Source organism: Ursus maritimus, unplaced genomic scaffold (assembly GCF_017311325.1).
Source record: "Ursus maritimus isolate PB19 unplaced genomic scaffold, ASM1731132v1 scaffold_8, whole genome shotgun sequence".
Lineage (NCBI taxonomy): Eukaryota > Metazoa > Chordata > Mammalia > Carnivora > Ursidae > Ursus > Ursus maritimus.
In genome coordinates, this window is record NW_024426996.1 from 21,338,044 (window position 1) to 21,352,435 (window position 14,392).

The window sequence follows — 14,392 nt, forward strand, 5'->3', positions numbered from 1 at the left end:
TCGAGGTCTGAGTCAGACAACCACCTGGTTAATTCATGTGGCAAATTTTCATGTTTTTCTTAGGATTATTAGGTTTCCCCTCACCAGCTTGAGTAAGCAAATAAAATACTCTTTCATAAAGATAAAAGTTAATGAACCACAGCAGAAAAAATTACCCCCCCCCAAAAAAATGAGGCCAGAAGCCAAAGAAAACATCATCTTAGTTTTTTATATTGTTTGAAGTTGAACCAGCTACGACTTTTCTCAGCACATTGCCTTCTTTAATCCAAATGGCTTTCTTTTAAAACTACCCCTCCTGGCCTCCTGGAAATTTCAATATCTATTAAAGTAATGTCTAAGTAATGTATCATTGTAATAGTAACATAGTAGGAAGCTAGACAACAGCTACTCCTCAGAATTCCCAAGTGAGAATGCAGAAGGTGTGATTCTAGGTACGTGGGAATGAATGGCCCCTTGGATCCTGAATGAGGAGAGGTCAAAAGGTGATGTCAACATCCATAAATGGAAAAGATCAAACCAACTTGCATGAGAAAATCTCGGGGAGGTTCAAGACCATATTGAAATATCACAGGAATGTAAAGGAACAAAAACAAAACTAATTTCTAAAATCCCATTTTAAAAAATTAAAAATGAAAAAAGTTTCTCATATAATAAATAAAATGTAAAAATACTGTCACTATCTATTCAGTTGATTTGGGGAAGATAAGCAAAACTCAGGGGACCATAGGAACTTCCTGTCTCAAATGAGAAAGGTACTTGCCAGTCAGTACCTACCCTAGGTCTCTAATTCACCTAATTAGACTAACTACATTAACACAAACGGAAAGGACAAAACAAAACTTCTGAGTTTAGGTACTGAGAAACTTCTACGCCAGATAGTCCTCAGACTTGATGTGGCCCTCTGGCCCATATTTACAGAGATAATATGTTTTCGTTTTTGGGTTGGTCTTTTATTGCTTTACCTGCTTGAGTTTTAATTAAAACAAAATTCATACTCTTAGCCCAACAATGAGGTCAAATGAACCTCAGATCAATTTCTACTCATCCCTCAACTTCAGTCACCCTTGAAGTAAGAATGCCATCAAGAAGAGCAGAGCTGGCCTGTGGACACCATTCGGGAGCCACTTGTGGTTATGTCCATATTATCCACAGTCCATGGTCTTTTCATGTTTGGAACAACAATTAAAAAAAAAATCAGTTTTAAAACATTAATCTCATGTCCTTCCCTGAATCATGACTAACACTCTAGTGAGGTCTGGATATTTAGGTAGTCTCGGTTCCCATGCTGATATCCCACTCTCTTGTTGTTCACAACTTAAGACTATATCTATCTTCCTACTTTCTTTGCACATCCGAGCTGTTCAATCCCTCAGGCTCAGCTACTCAGACCATCTACCACTATATGTATTCCGGACACATAAGTACATCTTCACAGAGATGAGGGATGGGAACAGAAGAGCCATCACACCGAGTTTTACAGCATCTACCATGATTTCCTCAGCCTTCTGTTTGGCTGATGACCACGCCGGCACCTCGTTTAAGTAGATCCTTCATAAGATGCTGTACCCGCTGCAAACTGATGAAAATATAGTCCAGCTACATGACAGATAGGCAAAAGTGGCTGAAAATAATTTCATACCCTGAGGGAGAAATATTTAGGCGAAACAAACTCATTTACCTAAGATTAGGAAGGTCTTAACGATTGGAACAGTTTCAAATTATTCTGAAGGGCTGGTATCAGATTCAGTATAGTAAAGTAGGGCAGCCTAAATCAGTGGTCAAGAACACAGACTTTGTAGCCAGATTTTCTGGGCACAAATCTCGGCTCTTTATTTATCAGCTATATCACCATAGACAGGCTACTTAACCTCCCTGTGACTTTAGTTTCCTGATCTGTAAATTGGGAAAAACAAGACCTCACAGGGCTATCATGAGGATTAAATGAAAAATACTAAGAAGAATACTACAGACATATTAGCAATTAGTTGTTATTGCTGTTGTTCTTAACCCACAAGTACTAAAAATTATTCCAGTGGTATTTCATGGAGAAACTGAGACTAGATTAATTTAGCTCATTTTTGCTATAACTACTAGAAACCTTGATTCATGCATGTGAAATTATTAATTGTGTGGCGTTGTTATTACCTGGGTTGAAAATGCTTGTATGTTGATCAGCTGGGGCTCAGAGAAGAACTGCTGGTCACTAATTTTCAGGGAAAAGTAACCTTTCCTAAAAGAAGTCCCCAAGAAAGGAATGAGAAAATGCAGTCATTAGTCTCTAGAAAAACAAAGATTAAAAATATCTTCAGCTTATATGCATGGAAGAATTTAGATCAAATCACTGCGTGATATCATATTCATACTGTAAATAAAAATAACCAGATGAAGATGAACAGAGTGACATACAGGTAAAACAATGGTGTATTCTCCAATCTCAATAAAATGCAACAATTACATAAACTTTTTGGTCTTGACTTTTCTAAAATGACTATATAAATTGTTGAAAACTCAGTTTTTATCCCAAGACAGGTTAGTAATATAGTGAAGGTTAATGGTAAAATTGGAGAATGGAAAGGAACCTATCATAGTCTCTGATTAGCTCTCAGTGATCCCCCCTCCCTGCAAACCCTCACTCCAACCTGTTTCCAAATTATGACAGTAGGCCCCCATGAATGATTCTGCAATGTTTGTATTACCTGATTCTATCTACCGGCCCCCCATTCTAGCAACACACATACACATTCAGTGTGGATGGGACTAGGGGAAGATGGCTGAATATTCCCTGGGAATTTGCAACTGGCCTGAGAGCCCCCTTTTGACGATGCAGAAGCCACAGTCTACCATGATGAGATGTAGAGCAAGCCTGTCTGTAGGAAGGAGGTAAATGAGGCCTTTGAGCAATGAGACACAGAGACAAGAGGAAGCACTGAGTCCTGCTTCCCATTCCTGGTTCTAGCTTCTAGGCTTATCCCAGAAGCCCAGTTGTCCTTGATGTGTTAGAGATTTGAGCCACATCTGCAATGTTATAACAAACCTTACAATTTTCTTAATCTAATTCAAACTGACTTTCATTACTTGCAACCGAAGAGTCCTAATTAATAAAACAAAAATAAGGCTCATTCTTTGCTGTGGTTTTTACTTCCTGTAAGAGTGTTGTTCCAGTAGCTTCAGAGACAACTAGAAGGGAAGGTAGGAGTTGCCCACAGAACTCATGGTAGGCTTGTAAGACGTGTGATTAATGCATTATGAGAGGTTTTGAATTCTGATCGACTGTAGGGACCATTATTTTAAAGGTATTTTTTGGAACTAACTACTGCTGATACAAGAAAGAACGTGGATGGATCTCAAAAGCATTATGGCAAAAACCAGAAACAAAAGATTATATACTGTATGACTCCATTCGTATGACATTTCAGAAAAGGAAAAACTTAGTCTAAGAGTAAAAAGCAGATCAGTGGTTGCCAGAAACTGGGGGGAAGGGAGTAACAGTAAAAAGGAGAGCTTGAGGGGTTGATGAAACTGTTTCAAACCTTGTGGTTTCAAGACCACCAGAATATATACATTTGTTAATGCTCATAGAACGGTACACACTTCAAGATGGGGGATTTTATTGAACCCAAATTATCTCAATAAAACCGATTTAAAAAAAAAAAAGTAAATCCTATTTTCCCTCCCATTTCATCCTCCCCTTGATTTTCTGTGCCATTTAAATCCTGTCCCTCTTCGCTCCCATCTCCAGATGTCCCGAGAAAGCAATTGATGGAAACAACAGAAAGAAGCAAGAAGGGGTGGTTACTCCTAACCTACTGGGGGAAAATGACATTTTGGTGGCACTGAGGTTCGGGTTAACTGCTTAGCATCCCAGCAATGCTGGCTTGCCACCGTGGCCGTGTTTGCAGGTTGTCCTGTACTCCACAGGAGCATTCTGACCCCAAAGGAATCCAGTGCTAAAGAATCATGGTCAGGGTTTCACAAGGAAAAACAAAACCACAAACCTATATGGCAAGCTGCCCCTTTTGCATTTGTCTCATTCGGCAACTTACAGAATTTTCTTTTTTCATGAATCACTGCCAATCTTGTTTAACTGTTCTTTTGTTTAAATTTTTAGATAAAGAAAATCCGATGCTAAATTGGGTAACCCCAAAGTAATAGGAGTGCTGCAAGAATTCTCTGCAAAATAGTCACCATTCTTTGTCCTGTTTGGGGTACAGAGCTGACTCTGGAAGAAAAGAGGTGATGAGAGATTGAAGAGGTGAAACAGACAAGAGAGTAACTTTGGTTGTCTAGGGGGCTTTACGAACTTGACTCACTTTTCACATGATTCCAAGGCAAAGGACTACAGGTACGGAGCTGTGTGTGTGTGTGTGTGTGTGTGAGAGAGAGAGAGAGAGAGAGAGAGATACAAACAATTAAGGAGTACACTTGAAGCAAAATGAATGCAGCATTTGGAGCGTAAATTACAAGAGTGATTCTATGGCATCAGACACCAGAGTTTTAAGTTCCATCTGTAGCAATATGTCTGTGCAAAGATCTTTTGCCCCTTGAGGATGGAAGTATGCCCAGTAGTCCCAGTATTACTCAGGAGGCAGAAATCATAGTGGCTAAAGGCAGGGTTGTGGAGTCAGAGAGCCAGGGATTGGAGACTTGGCCCTGCTTATACTCTCAAGGCCTCAGTTTCCCTATCTGTAGACTGGGAACATAAAGAGACAGAGTTCCCATGAAGTGTTGAATACAATGCCTGGGTCATAGTCAGCACTCAGGAAATATCAGTTGTTCTTATTCCTATAAGATGGTCTTTTAAAAAAAAAAAAGATGGTCTTTTGAGGTTCTGGCTTGAACAGCAATAGAGAAAGTGGCATCGCTTTTCTCCCCATCTATCTCCTAGCCCAAACCTTAAAAAAAAAACCAAAACTCTCCAGTGGTGACAGTAGAAAATATTCACCGTGAATATTTCAATCCATTGCTAACACATATAGTCTACTCTGAATTATCTGCACTAATGAAGCACAGCCGGATGAAGGATAATCCACGAGGCTAATCTTTGGGGTGCATTCTCTGATTTCTGTTTAGCAGATTTACTCCGCTAATTATATGACTCTATTTGCTTGGGTTAGTGTTAACATTCAATTGCATTCCTGAAGCATATGTCAGCTGGGGTGAGGAAGACAGCCAGAAGTGTGCTAGGCATCAGAGGAAAACTGGATCCGGCTTAAAAATTAACCACAATTAATCCCATAAAGTGGATAATAAAAAGTTCTGACTCTTAGCTTCCCTCCCACTCTGGAATTCTAGGAACCATATACCACTTTGAAAAGTATGTGCTCCATCTTCTAGCCACTGCTCACTCCTACTATATCACCCTAATGTTGAAGAAGCAGCTCTAGCAATCTGCGTAGATAACCAGTTTTGTTTCTGCTGGGCCAAAAATACTGGGTAATTGTCCTAGGAACTTTCCTGTCACATCAGAGAATTACCCATAATTACGTGATAAAATGAAAATGCCTCTAACAGAAGCACACTCTTGGAGCAATTACAGTGAAATGATGACAGGCAGCTGAAAGCGTTGGCGTTTTTGGAGTATCGATCTTCCCCAGAGGAGAAGGGATAGCTATTGAGAAGCGGGGGCGGGGCGCAAAGCACTGACAGAAGGGAGGCAGGAGGAAAACAACAGAACACTGAGTCACCTGGGCTTTTCTTTGCTGTGCACAAAACGCACTTTTTTCTCATTCACATCCTTCCAGCTAAAATGGCCAGCCTTGTCGAGCTGAACCTCTTTTCCTTTCCTTGAGAGCACTAGCTGACCATTGGTGGGAGTGCTCACGACATGGAACTGGAGGTCTTCCACCCTGCCATCTTGGTCTTGGACATTCAGAAGGGGAAAATCCAGTGGCTTCATTGAACCAATTGCAAGGGTGAGAGAACCATTCACATGAAGACTAGGAGTGTATATTTTGCCTGGAAAACATATGAATCCAAAGATCAGACTTGGTACATTAACTAATAAGGTTTTTTTTTTTTTTTTAAGTAAATAGACTTGTAATGTTCATTCAGAAATGAGACTCTAGGCTATTGTACACCATAAGCCTCCTTCTAATCCAGTGATTCTCACCCTGAATGCATATGAAAATAACATAGATTCTCAATGTTAAAATCTAAATTTCTAGAAGAAAATACAGGATAAAATCTTAGTGATCTTAAATTAGGCAATGCTTTCTTCGATACGACACAAAAAGCATGAGAGACAAAAGAAAAAATTGATAATTTGGACCAAAGTGCTTCAAAGGACACCAGTAAGAAAGTAAAAAAGATAATCCATAGAGTGGGAGAAAATATTTGCAAATTATATATCTGAAAAGGGAGTTGTATCCGAAATATGTATTAAAAAATTCTTACAATGCACTAACAGACAAGTAAACCAATTTAAAATTAGGCAGAGTTTGAATAGGCATTTTCCCAAAGAAGAGACACAAAAGGCCAATAAGTACATGAAAAGGTGCTCAATGTCATTAGTCATCAGGGAAATGCAAATCAAAACCACAATGTGATACCACTTCATACCCACCATGAAGGACAATAAAAAGTATTCCTGAGGACGTGAAGGAATTAGAAATCTTATTCATTGCTGGTGGGAATATAAAATGGTGCAATTTGGCAGTTCCTCAAACAATTAAACAGAGCTACCCCATGATCCAGTAATTCTACTGATAGGCACACACCCAAGTGAGCTGGACACGTATGTCCACATAAAAACTTGTACGTGAATGTTCACAGCAGTTTTACATAAGAGCCCCAAAGTGGAAGCAACCCAAATGTCCATTAATCGGTGAATGAATAAACAAAATGTGGTATATCCATACAATGGAATATTATTCAACCATAAAAAGAGATGATGTACTGATGCATGTTCCAACCTTGAAAATTTTATTCTTGCCACATGAAAAAAGCCAGACATAAAGCCACATATTGTATGATTCCATTGATGTGAAATGTCTAGTATAGTTAAACCTACAGAGATAGAAAGTCGATCAATGATTGCCAGGGACTAGGGCAAGAGAGCACTAGAGAGACGCTGTTAATGATTATTGGATTTTGTTTTAGGAAGAATAAAATGTCCTGGAATTAGATAGTGGTGATGGCTGCATAACCTTGTGAATATACTAAAAACCACTGAATTGTATACTTTAAAGGGTGAATAATATGGTATGTGAATTTTATCTCAATAATAACAATAAAGAATCATATAGGGACCTAGTAAAACATCACTGATACTTCAGCTGCACCATCAGACATTCTGACTTCGATGTTCTGGGGTGGGCACCTCAGTGATTTCACAAGCTCCTCAGGCAATCCTAATGGGACTTTCAAGTTTGAGAACCACAGTCCTATCCTAATACTTTGATCAATCTGGCCATCAGACCCATTAAGGATAAAGAAAAAAGCAAATGTCTGATACCATTTGCTTGAACAGTACCAGTTAATCTGTAGTGAAGCATGATTATCGGTGGCTTATATTCAGAATTCATGTGAATTATACAAGCTTTGTTTTAAAATTTTACCCTCTCTGTCCATAGGAAACATCTGATGGATGAATATCTGATCACGATGTGAAATGCATCCTGTATCCTGCAAGGTGTTTCACCCGGACTTGAATTGTTAGTGTTTCCTTGTACAAGTAGGTCAGACCGGACAGTTTGGGAATGCCAAGTTTCAAGGGGACTACTTCCACTGTAAGATTACTCTAATGAAAGTGGAATTCATTTTCACAAGTTGACTTGTATTACATCCCAAGGGGAGAAGGCTGACTCTCAAGTACTTGGGGTTTCCACAAGGATCCCAATAAAATGAGCAAAAGATGTCTTTTTCCCATGGGAAGTCTTAATATCTTTAGAGGTCAGAAATTTAGAGACGGAAAACGTGATTGACTGCGGTTGTTAAAATATGCCTCGTGTTATTGATGAAGGACACTCAAAAGCTGAGGAATGCTCAACTATAATATAACTCTCAAGCTTTGTTCAGCTATAAAACTTTGGGGTTCAAAATTATGACTGAATTTAAATTTGCTTCTCTTTTGTTGTTTGAGGTGAAGTGGCCGTTAAGGTGCTGGACAAGACTAGCTCCGTTCCCTTAATACGTCACCTTATTCTTAATGGGAGAGTGGCTTGAAATCTATTTGCTTCAAACATATGACCCTGATGGGGCGGGCTTCTCACACCACTCATTATTTATTTGCAATTTATCTCCAGTATGTCCACAAAGGATGCACCACTGAATCGTGGCATAATTAGCTCTACAAGTTTATATATATGCAAATAAATTATATCTATACATATATGCGTAATTTTCTACAACATAGCTGTAGTTCAGAAACGTAACTAAGCTTTATACCAAATTTCCGATCTGATAGCTGTTACTTTTAAAGCACAGATTCTTTTTCCCAAAGATCTTAGAAGTTGAGTTTCCCCAATGTCCATGTCCTATAAACAATCCCTTATCCTCTGTATTCTTAGAAAGAGAATCGTGCCTTTCATGTCACATGAGCGGCTGTATCTACCAACGCAGCCTTTGCATGGAGAGATTACAGGTTCATACAGCAGAGCATCTGACAAGGAGCACTTACCAGCACATGTTTCATTAGAGTGGGCAGAGAAGCCGGGGACGCAGTTGGAAACACAAAGGCCACTCTTCAAAAAGAACCCGTGGTCACACAGGTGACACTGGTCCCGGCGGCTGCACTGCAAGCATGCCTGAGGGCAGGCTGTCAAAGAAAGGCCATAGTAAATGAGGCACAGCAAAGGCACAGGCAGCCCGCGAAGGCCACCAGCGACAGAGAAATAGAGAATGACAGCACGAGCAACACATGACCCCCAACTGCAGCGACCGGGAGTTCCAACGGTTTCCTCTGGAATTTCACAGGGAGCCGATCTACCCTCAGAAGGAGAGTGAACACAGAGGAGCGCTTTCCCTTTATGCACTGTGATGTGAAAATGTTGCACGGGGACGGATTGTATATTGACTTGTAAGGGAGGTGGTTTACGGTGATTAAGAGCACAGGCCCTTTCTGGGTACCACTCCTCCTCTACCTCTTATCAGCTGTCCACTTTGGGCAAGTTCCTTTAATCATCCGTGCTGTGATTTCTCATCTTAAAAATGGGGACAGTAGTAGCACCTAATGCAAATTACTGTTGGGAGGATGTGTTATAACGTGAAGAGACTAGAACAGGGCCTGGAATACAAAGGGACTCAGCTGCCTACTAACGCCACTGCATTATCATTATTATTATTATTACCATTATTATGACTATTATCTTATATGCAGGACGAGAGCAAGCTCATAAAAGGACCCTAGGATCATTTCTTTGGGTCAAGTTAATAATCAAGTGTTTACTGCCTAATTTTTCTGCTTCCTTAATTGAGATTTTATTATATAGAGGTAGTATAGCATAAAGGGCCCAGAATAGGAATAAGAAAACAGGTTTAATATCTGATTTTATGTTGCCCTGGTTAATACTCCTAAGCCATTCTTTCTTTCTGTCTTTTTTTTTTTTCACTTGTAAAACGGGATTCTTAGTGTCTGCCAAATTTTACCACCAAGTCATTGTGAATATTAAATGAGATGATGCAGATGGAGGAATTTGGTGAAATGTAAAATGCCACGCCAGGTCATGGCTTTATTTTTAAATGTCAGGTTTTCTTCAAAGTGGGGCATATGATATCAAATTTTAATGGAAATGATGAGAATAAACTGCGGAAGCTCTTGTGGATAACCCAATAGACAAGAAGATTAAGGCTTTGGGTTGAACTTTAATGACAAAAGTTCAGTGTATCTCACTAAACTGTCCTCAGAAATCCTACTCAAGGATATTGTGCCAATATCCGGGTCACCCGTAATTTAGTCTACACACTGAAAATTCTGTGCCTGTATCAATAGAGGAGATCCACTCTTAATGGATACCTCCCCTGAGTTCAACATAAGCCTTACATTTCATAAAGACCTGATTTCCATAAAGACCTTTAGAGACAATATTGATTTGTGCAAGAGAGTCGTTGGCCTGCACATCTAATTCTATTTAACCAGCAATTGGCAGGTGTGCACGGGAAGCCATCAATTTCTAAGGCCTAGCTCTCTGGGTTTCCATTCTGCTTCTAATTCAGATTCTCCTTGGTTACCTGAAATCGACACACCTGATTTACTTGTGGCCCTCACTTTTTTCCAGAGGATTCAGCACAGTCTCCGAGTTACCTGCGCATTGGCGAGTTGCATGATCTGCAAAGTACCCCTTCCCACATTCCTGGACACACTGGGCTTCCAACAGGAGATATGGCCCTTCACAGCGAGTGCACTCATGGGGACCTTGGCACTGGAGACAGTGGTTGCCGCAGCCTGAAAGAGAAAAGTCAAACCAACAGAACTGTGTGTAGCCTTCCAAGGGGCTCCTGGGCCTTTTGGGGAGGCAGCGTGAGATGCCAAACAGCAATATGAATTGGTGTGCTGGGCGAAGCAGAAGACAAGGAGTCAGGAGCCAGGCTTCTGGTTCTGACTGCTCTACTTACCAGCAGGGTGTTTTAGGATCAGAGATTTGACTTCTCTGAGCCTTGAATCTCTCCTATAAAATGGGAGTGGATATATTATCCCACTCAGTTTGCTGGGCAAAGATTTAAGTAAATAATGGAACATACTAGGCACACCTAGAAACTACAGTTATTAGCCATTATCATTAGTATTAACTAGGCCATGGTTCTTTTGCTTTGCTCAAGTGTCCATCTTTCCTGACTCACCCTGTCAGTTATCAGAGTCTCCCAAGAATGCTCCCAGGAGTCCCATCTGTGCATTTGGGGGATGTTGCAGGTCAGAAGATTTTGTGGTGTGAAATCAAGGCTGAGGGGGTGGGGTTCAGAGAAAGGTGGTGGTGAGACATCCGGTACATGCAGGCTTCGGGTGACAGATGGGGAACTAAGACGGTCCTTCCAAGTGCTCAAATGACCAGAGTATACATAGCTTCAGGACTAGAGGACAGGACTGTTTAATGCTCTAGGAAATTCAAAAGTCATCATCAAAACATACCTGTTTATGTGGCCCTACGCCCCCAAGATTCCCATACTGACCTCAAATTTTAGCAAATATCACGTATGGGAGAAGGAGAGAGGAGACATTTTGACCACAACAAAGAAAAGCTCCCAGGAAAGAAACCAGAAATTGGATAAAAAGCCAGGAAGGAAACTTGCCACAGACGCCTTGTCAGAACAGTAAAAATCGGAGGAGGATGGAGCCCAGATGCGAACACAGCAACGGCTCCGGACACTTACTTTTGCAGAGGCCCGAGTCCCTGTAGAAGGCTGGTGAGCACTGCTCCACGCAGGCCCCGTCCTGGAGAACGTAGCCGTCCATGCACTGCAGGCAGTCTGTCCTCAGGGGCCCACTGCACGCATTGCAACTCCAGTCGCACTCTAGGAAGGAAGTCCACGTTAGATCACCTTCACCTGCCCACCCTCAGTCCCAGCGACTAATTTATGAGGATGCTGTCTGCAGCTGCAAGGGGTAAAGTGAGGACGCCAGGCGAGATGTCAGATAAGCGAGCTCTAACGAGGTTTCTGCTTGTAGTAGCCTGAACGCCTCTCTGAGGTTTAGTGTTTCCTAATTATGTTAGACACGGGCATGTACAAGGATCACTCCAGGCTTGTGCAGAGCCTGCCTGTCAGCGGGGCTGCCAAGAAGCCAGGTCAACTTAATCTTAGAGTTCTTGATACCCGTGCCATAGTGTCGTCATGCAAAGCCTGCTCTGCTACAGGGAGGGGCCAATTTGCCTCCACAGACTCAATCTGCACCTCCAAATGCTCCACAGGTAAAGGGAGGTCAGAGACTCAACTAGGAATGCCACTGCTGCCCCCACCGACACCGGCTGCTTGCCTCTCTGCCTCTCTGCCCCTCAAGAATCAGGCGCTGACCCACCCAACAGAAAGAACCAATGATGTTAGAATTAAATGGGGCACCAAGGAACCGTCTGGAAACAAAGGGCTTATGGAAGCAACAGATCTCCTTAGAGCAGAACTGACTCATTTCCATGTTATCCCCTCAGTAAGCACCTATGGAATGCGTAGCACTGAAAGGTGGGTAGGAAGTGGGGAGACCCTGGTTTCAAGCGGTTTATGTGCTCATGGGCTCCAACCTTGGATGTGCACCTGTATAATCCAGGATTGTTAGAAATACAGATTTTCTGGCTCAATATCAGAACTACTGACATCATCTCAAAGACTGGGGCATTAGGAAACATGTCGGGGCCACTACTATTACTTCTGTTCTTATGATTATTATAGCTGTTCTGACTGTGGCTGTAGCTGTTAAAGGCCAGGCAATTCCTGCATCCAGAACACTCATGTTTGAGAGCCAAAGTTCCAGCTGGTAAACTAAGTCCTTCATGCATAGAAGGTGGGACAACACCGCAAGGTTAAGTACTTGGGTTTTGAAGACAGCCAAGTCTCTATTGAAGCCATGGCTTAGCCACTGTTTATCTACATGTCTTACACACCTTCCTAAAATTATTTGAGCCTCAGTTTCCTTATCTGTGAGACAGAAATAAGAATAGTACCTATTTCATAAGGCTATTGTGTAGATTAAAGGAAACAATGAATGTAAAGAAGTTAGCACAGTGCCTGGCACATAGTAACAGCTTAATAAATGTTTTGCTGCCGAACTGTTTTTCTCGGAGAACATTCTGCACTCGGCTCCTCCTCATTCCACCCTCCATCCCAGCTGAGAACCGAGGAAACTTCTCATTAGTCACCTTTCTCTTTTTTGATGCAATATTTCTAAGTCCCAAAGAAGCAGGTAAATGTGCAAGACAGTACACGTGCTTCCAAGGAGATTTATAAAGTTAATCTCGCTCATTTATTTGGCTGAATCAGTCCTGAGGGAGAATGACTAAAGCAAAACCTTGAAAACTGCCAGCATAGTTATGAAATCATTTACAACATGGAGGATTTGTGATAATCTTGTTTTTCACCGCAAACTGACAGCCGCTGTTTAGAAGGGAGAAAACAGAAAAGCTTCTGTGGTCTTGAGCACAGAGACCACCTAAGTTGACAACAAGCAGAATTCCTTGGAATGGAGAATATGCGATTTTTGCAAAGCCTTAAAACATCCCAAGCTAACTTGACAGATGTTTGACCTCCATATGTGAGCCCCAGCTTCTTGGGCAGAACTGGAGAGATGGGAGACAAGTGGAATGGAGGGATGGAGGAGGAAAACGGAAGAGAAGCAAGGAAAATCTGGACTTTAACTCTGTTCTCCTTGCTGAGCACTGCCATTTAAAGAGCATAAGACCCAAGAATTCCAACCACAGAGAACAAGGTACTAGGTTTCTGACATTGTTTACTTACAAACTCCTTGAGCACAGGGACCGTGTCTTTACTCCTTTAACTTTGTTAAACAGAGATGAACAAATGAGATACAACCCCTGTCTTTTTTTTTTTTTTTTTTTAAGATTTTATTTATTCGAAGCAGGACCCCTGCTCAGCAGGGCTCCATCCCAGGACCCTGAGATCATGACCTGAGCCGAATGCAGACGTTTAACTGAGCCACCCAAGTACCCCAAATCCTGTCTGCAATAAGCTTAGAGTTTAGCAATCTAGACTTGTAAATGCAAGTGCCTCTAGGTCCCAGGAAGGTAATGCAAATCCCTGAAATAGGCCTGGTGTGATAGAAGAGGGAATGGCGGGGACTGTAGTGATCTGAAGACACAAAAGGGACAACAGCTACTCATCTCCAACTGACTGTTGCATTATGGAAACGCAAATCCAGGATTGCCAGATCATCTGACTTTTCCAAAAGAAACAGAAAATCTCAATTTTTGTACGTGAAGTCTTCTACATTTTAAAATGCATTAAATAGAAATTTTATAACACTAGAACATTAGGTGGGCCAAAAAAAAAAAAAAAAAAACCCTGCATGTTTTGGACCAAATACATCTGGTTTGCCACCTCTGGTCTAGTTACTAATACCTTGCACAATATCTGGCACATAGTAGGCGCTTGAAAATATTTTCTTAAGAAATAAATTACATACCAAAAAAAAAAAAAAGAAAGAAATTACATACTTGCATTCATAATACATGATGACTTCTTGCTATCATCAGAGAAAGCTGAAACATGTGATGGTATTTTCCCTATGTGGGAGATTAGACACCGACAGTAAAGGGAGATCTCTGAGGAAAAGAATCATTGCACAGTTCTGGAAGAGCTTTACCTTTGCAAATCTTGGTGGAGAAGTCAAGATAGTACTGTGGGGCACAGCTCTCATACTGACATTCCCCAAAGAGCAGGACCTTGTTTGGATCTCGGCAGGAGGTACAGCTGGCCTGTGAATCACAGCTTCCACAATGCGCTTCGCATGCTGAGC

At 41.3% G+C, this 14,392-nt stretch overlaps 1 protein-coding gene across 1 annotated transcript in view; it reads right to left on the reverse strand.

Moving 5' to 3' along the window:
* The window catches only part of FRAS1 (Fraser extracellular matrix complex subunit 1), a 416,963-nt gene that overhangs the window by 150,024 nt on the left and 252,547 nt on the right, over nucleotides 1-14,392 (reverse strand). The window contains exons 23-28 of the mRNA XM_040625321.1: nucleotides 14,240-14,386; nucleotides 11,305-11,445; nucleotides 10,241-10,381; nucleotides 8,618-8,755; nucleotides 5,685-5,955; nucleotides 2,146-2,230 (exon numbers count right to left, since the gene is read on the reverse strand). Coding sequence (XP_040481255.1) covers nucleotides 2,146-2,230; nucleotides 5,685-5,955; nucleotides 8,618-8,755; nucleotides 10,241-10,381; nucleotides 11,305-11,445; nucleotides 14,240-14,386 — 923 coding nt within the window. The remainder of the gene's footprint in view (nucleotides 1-2,145; nucleotides 2,231-5,684; nucleotides 5,956-8,617; nucleotides 8,756-10,240; nucleotides 10,382-11,304; nucleotides 11,446-14,239; nucleotides 14,387-14,392) is intronic.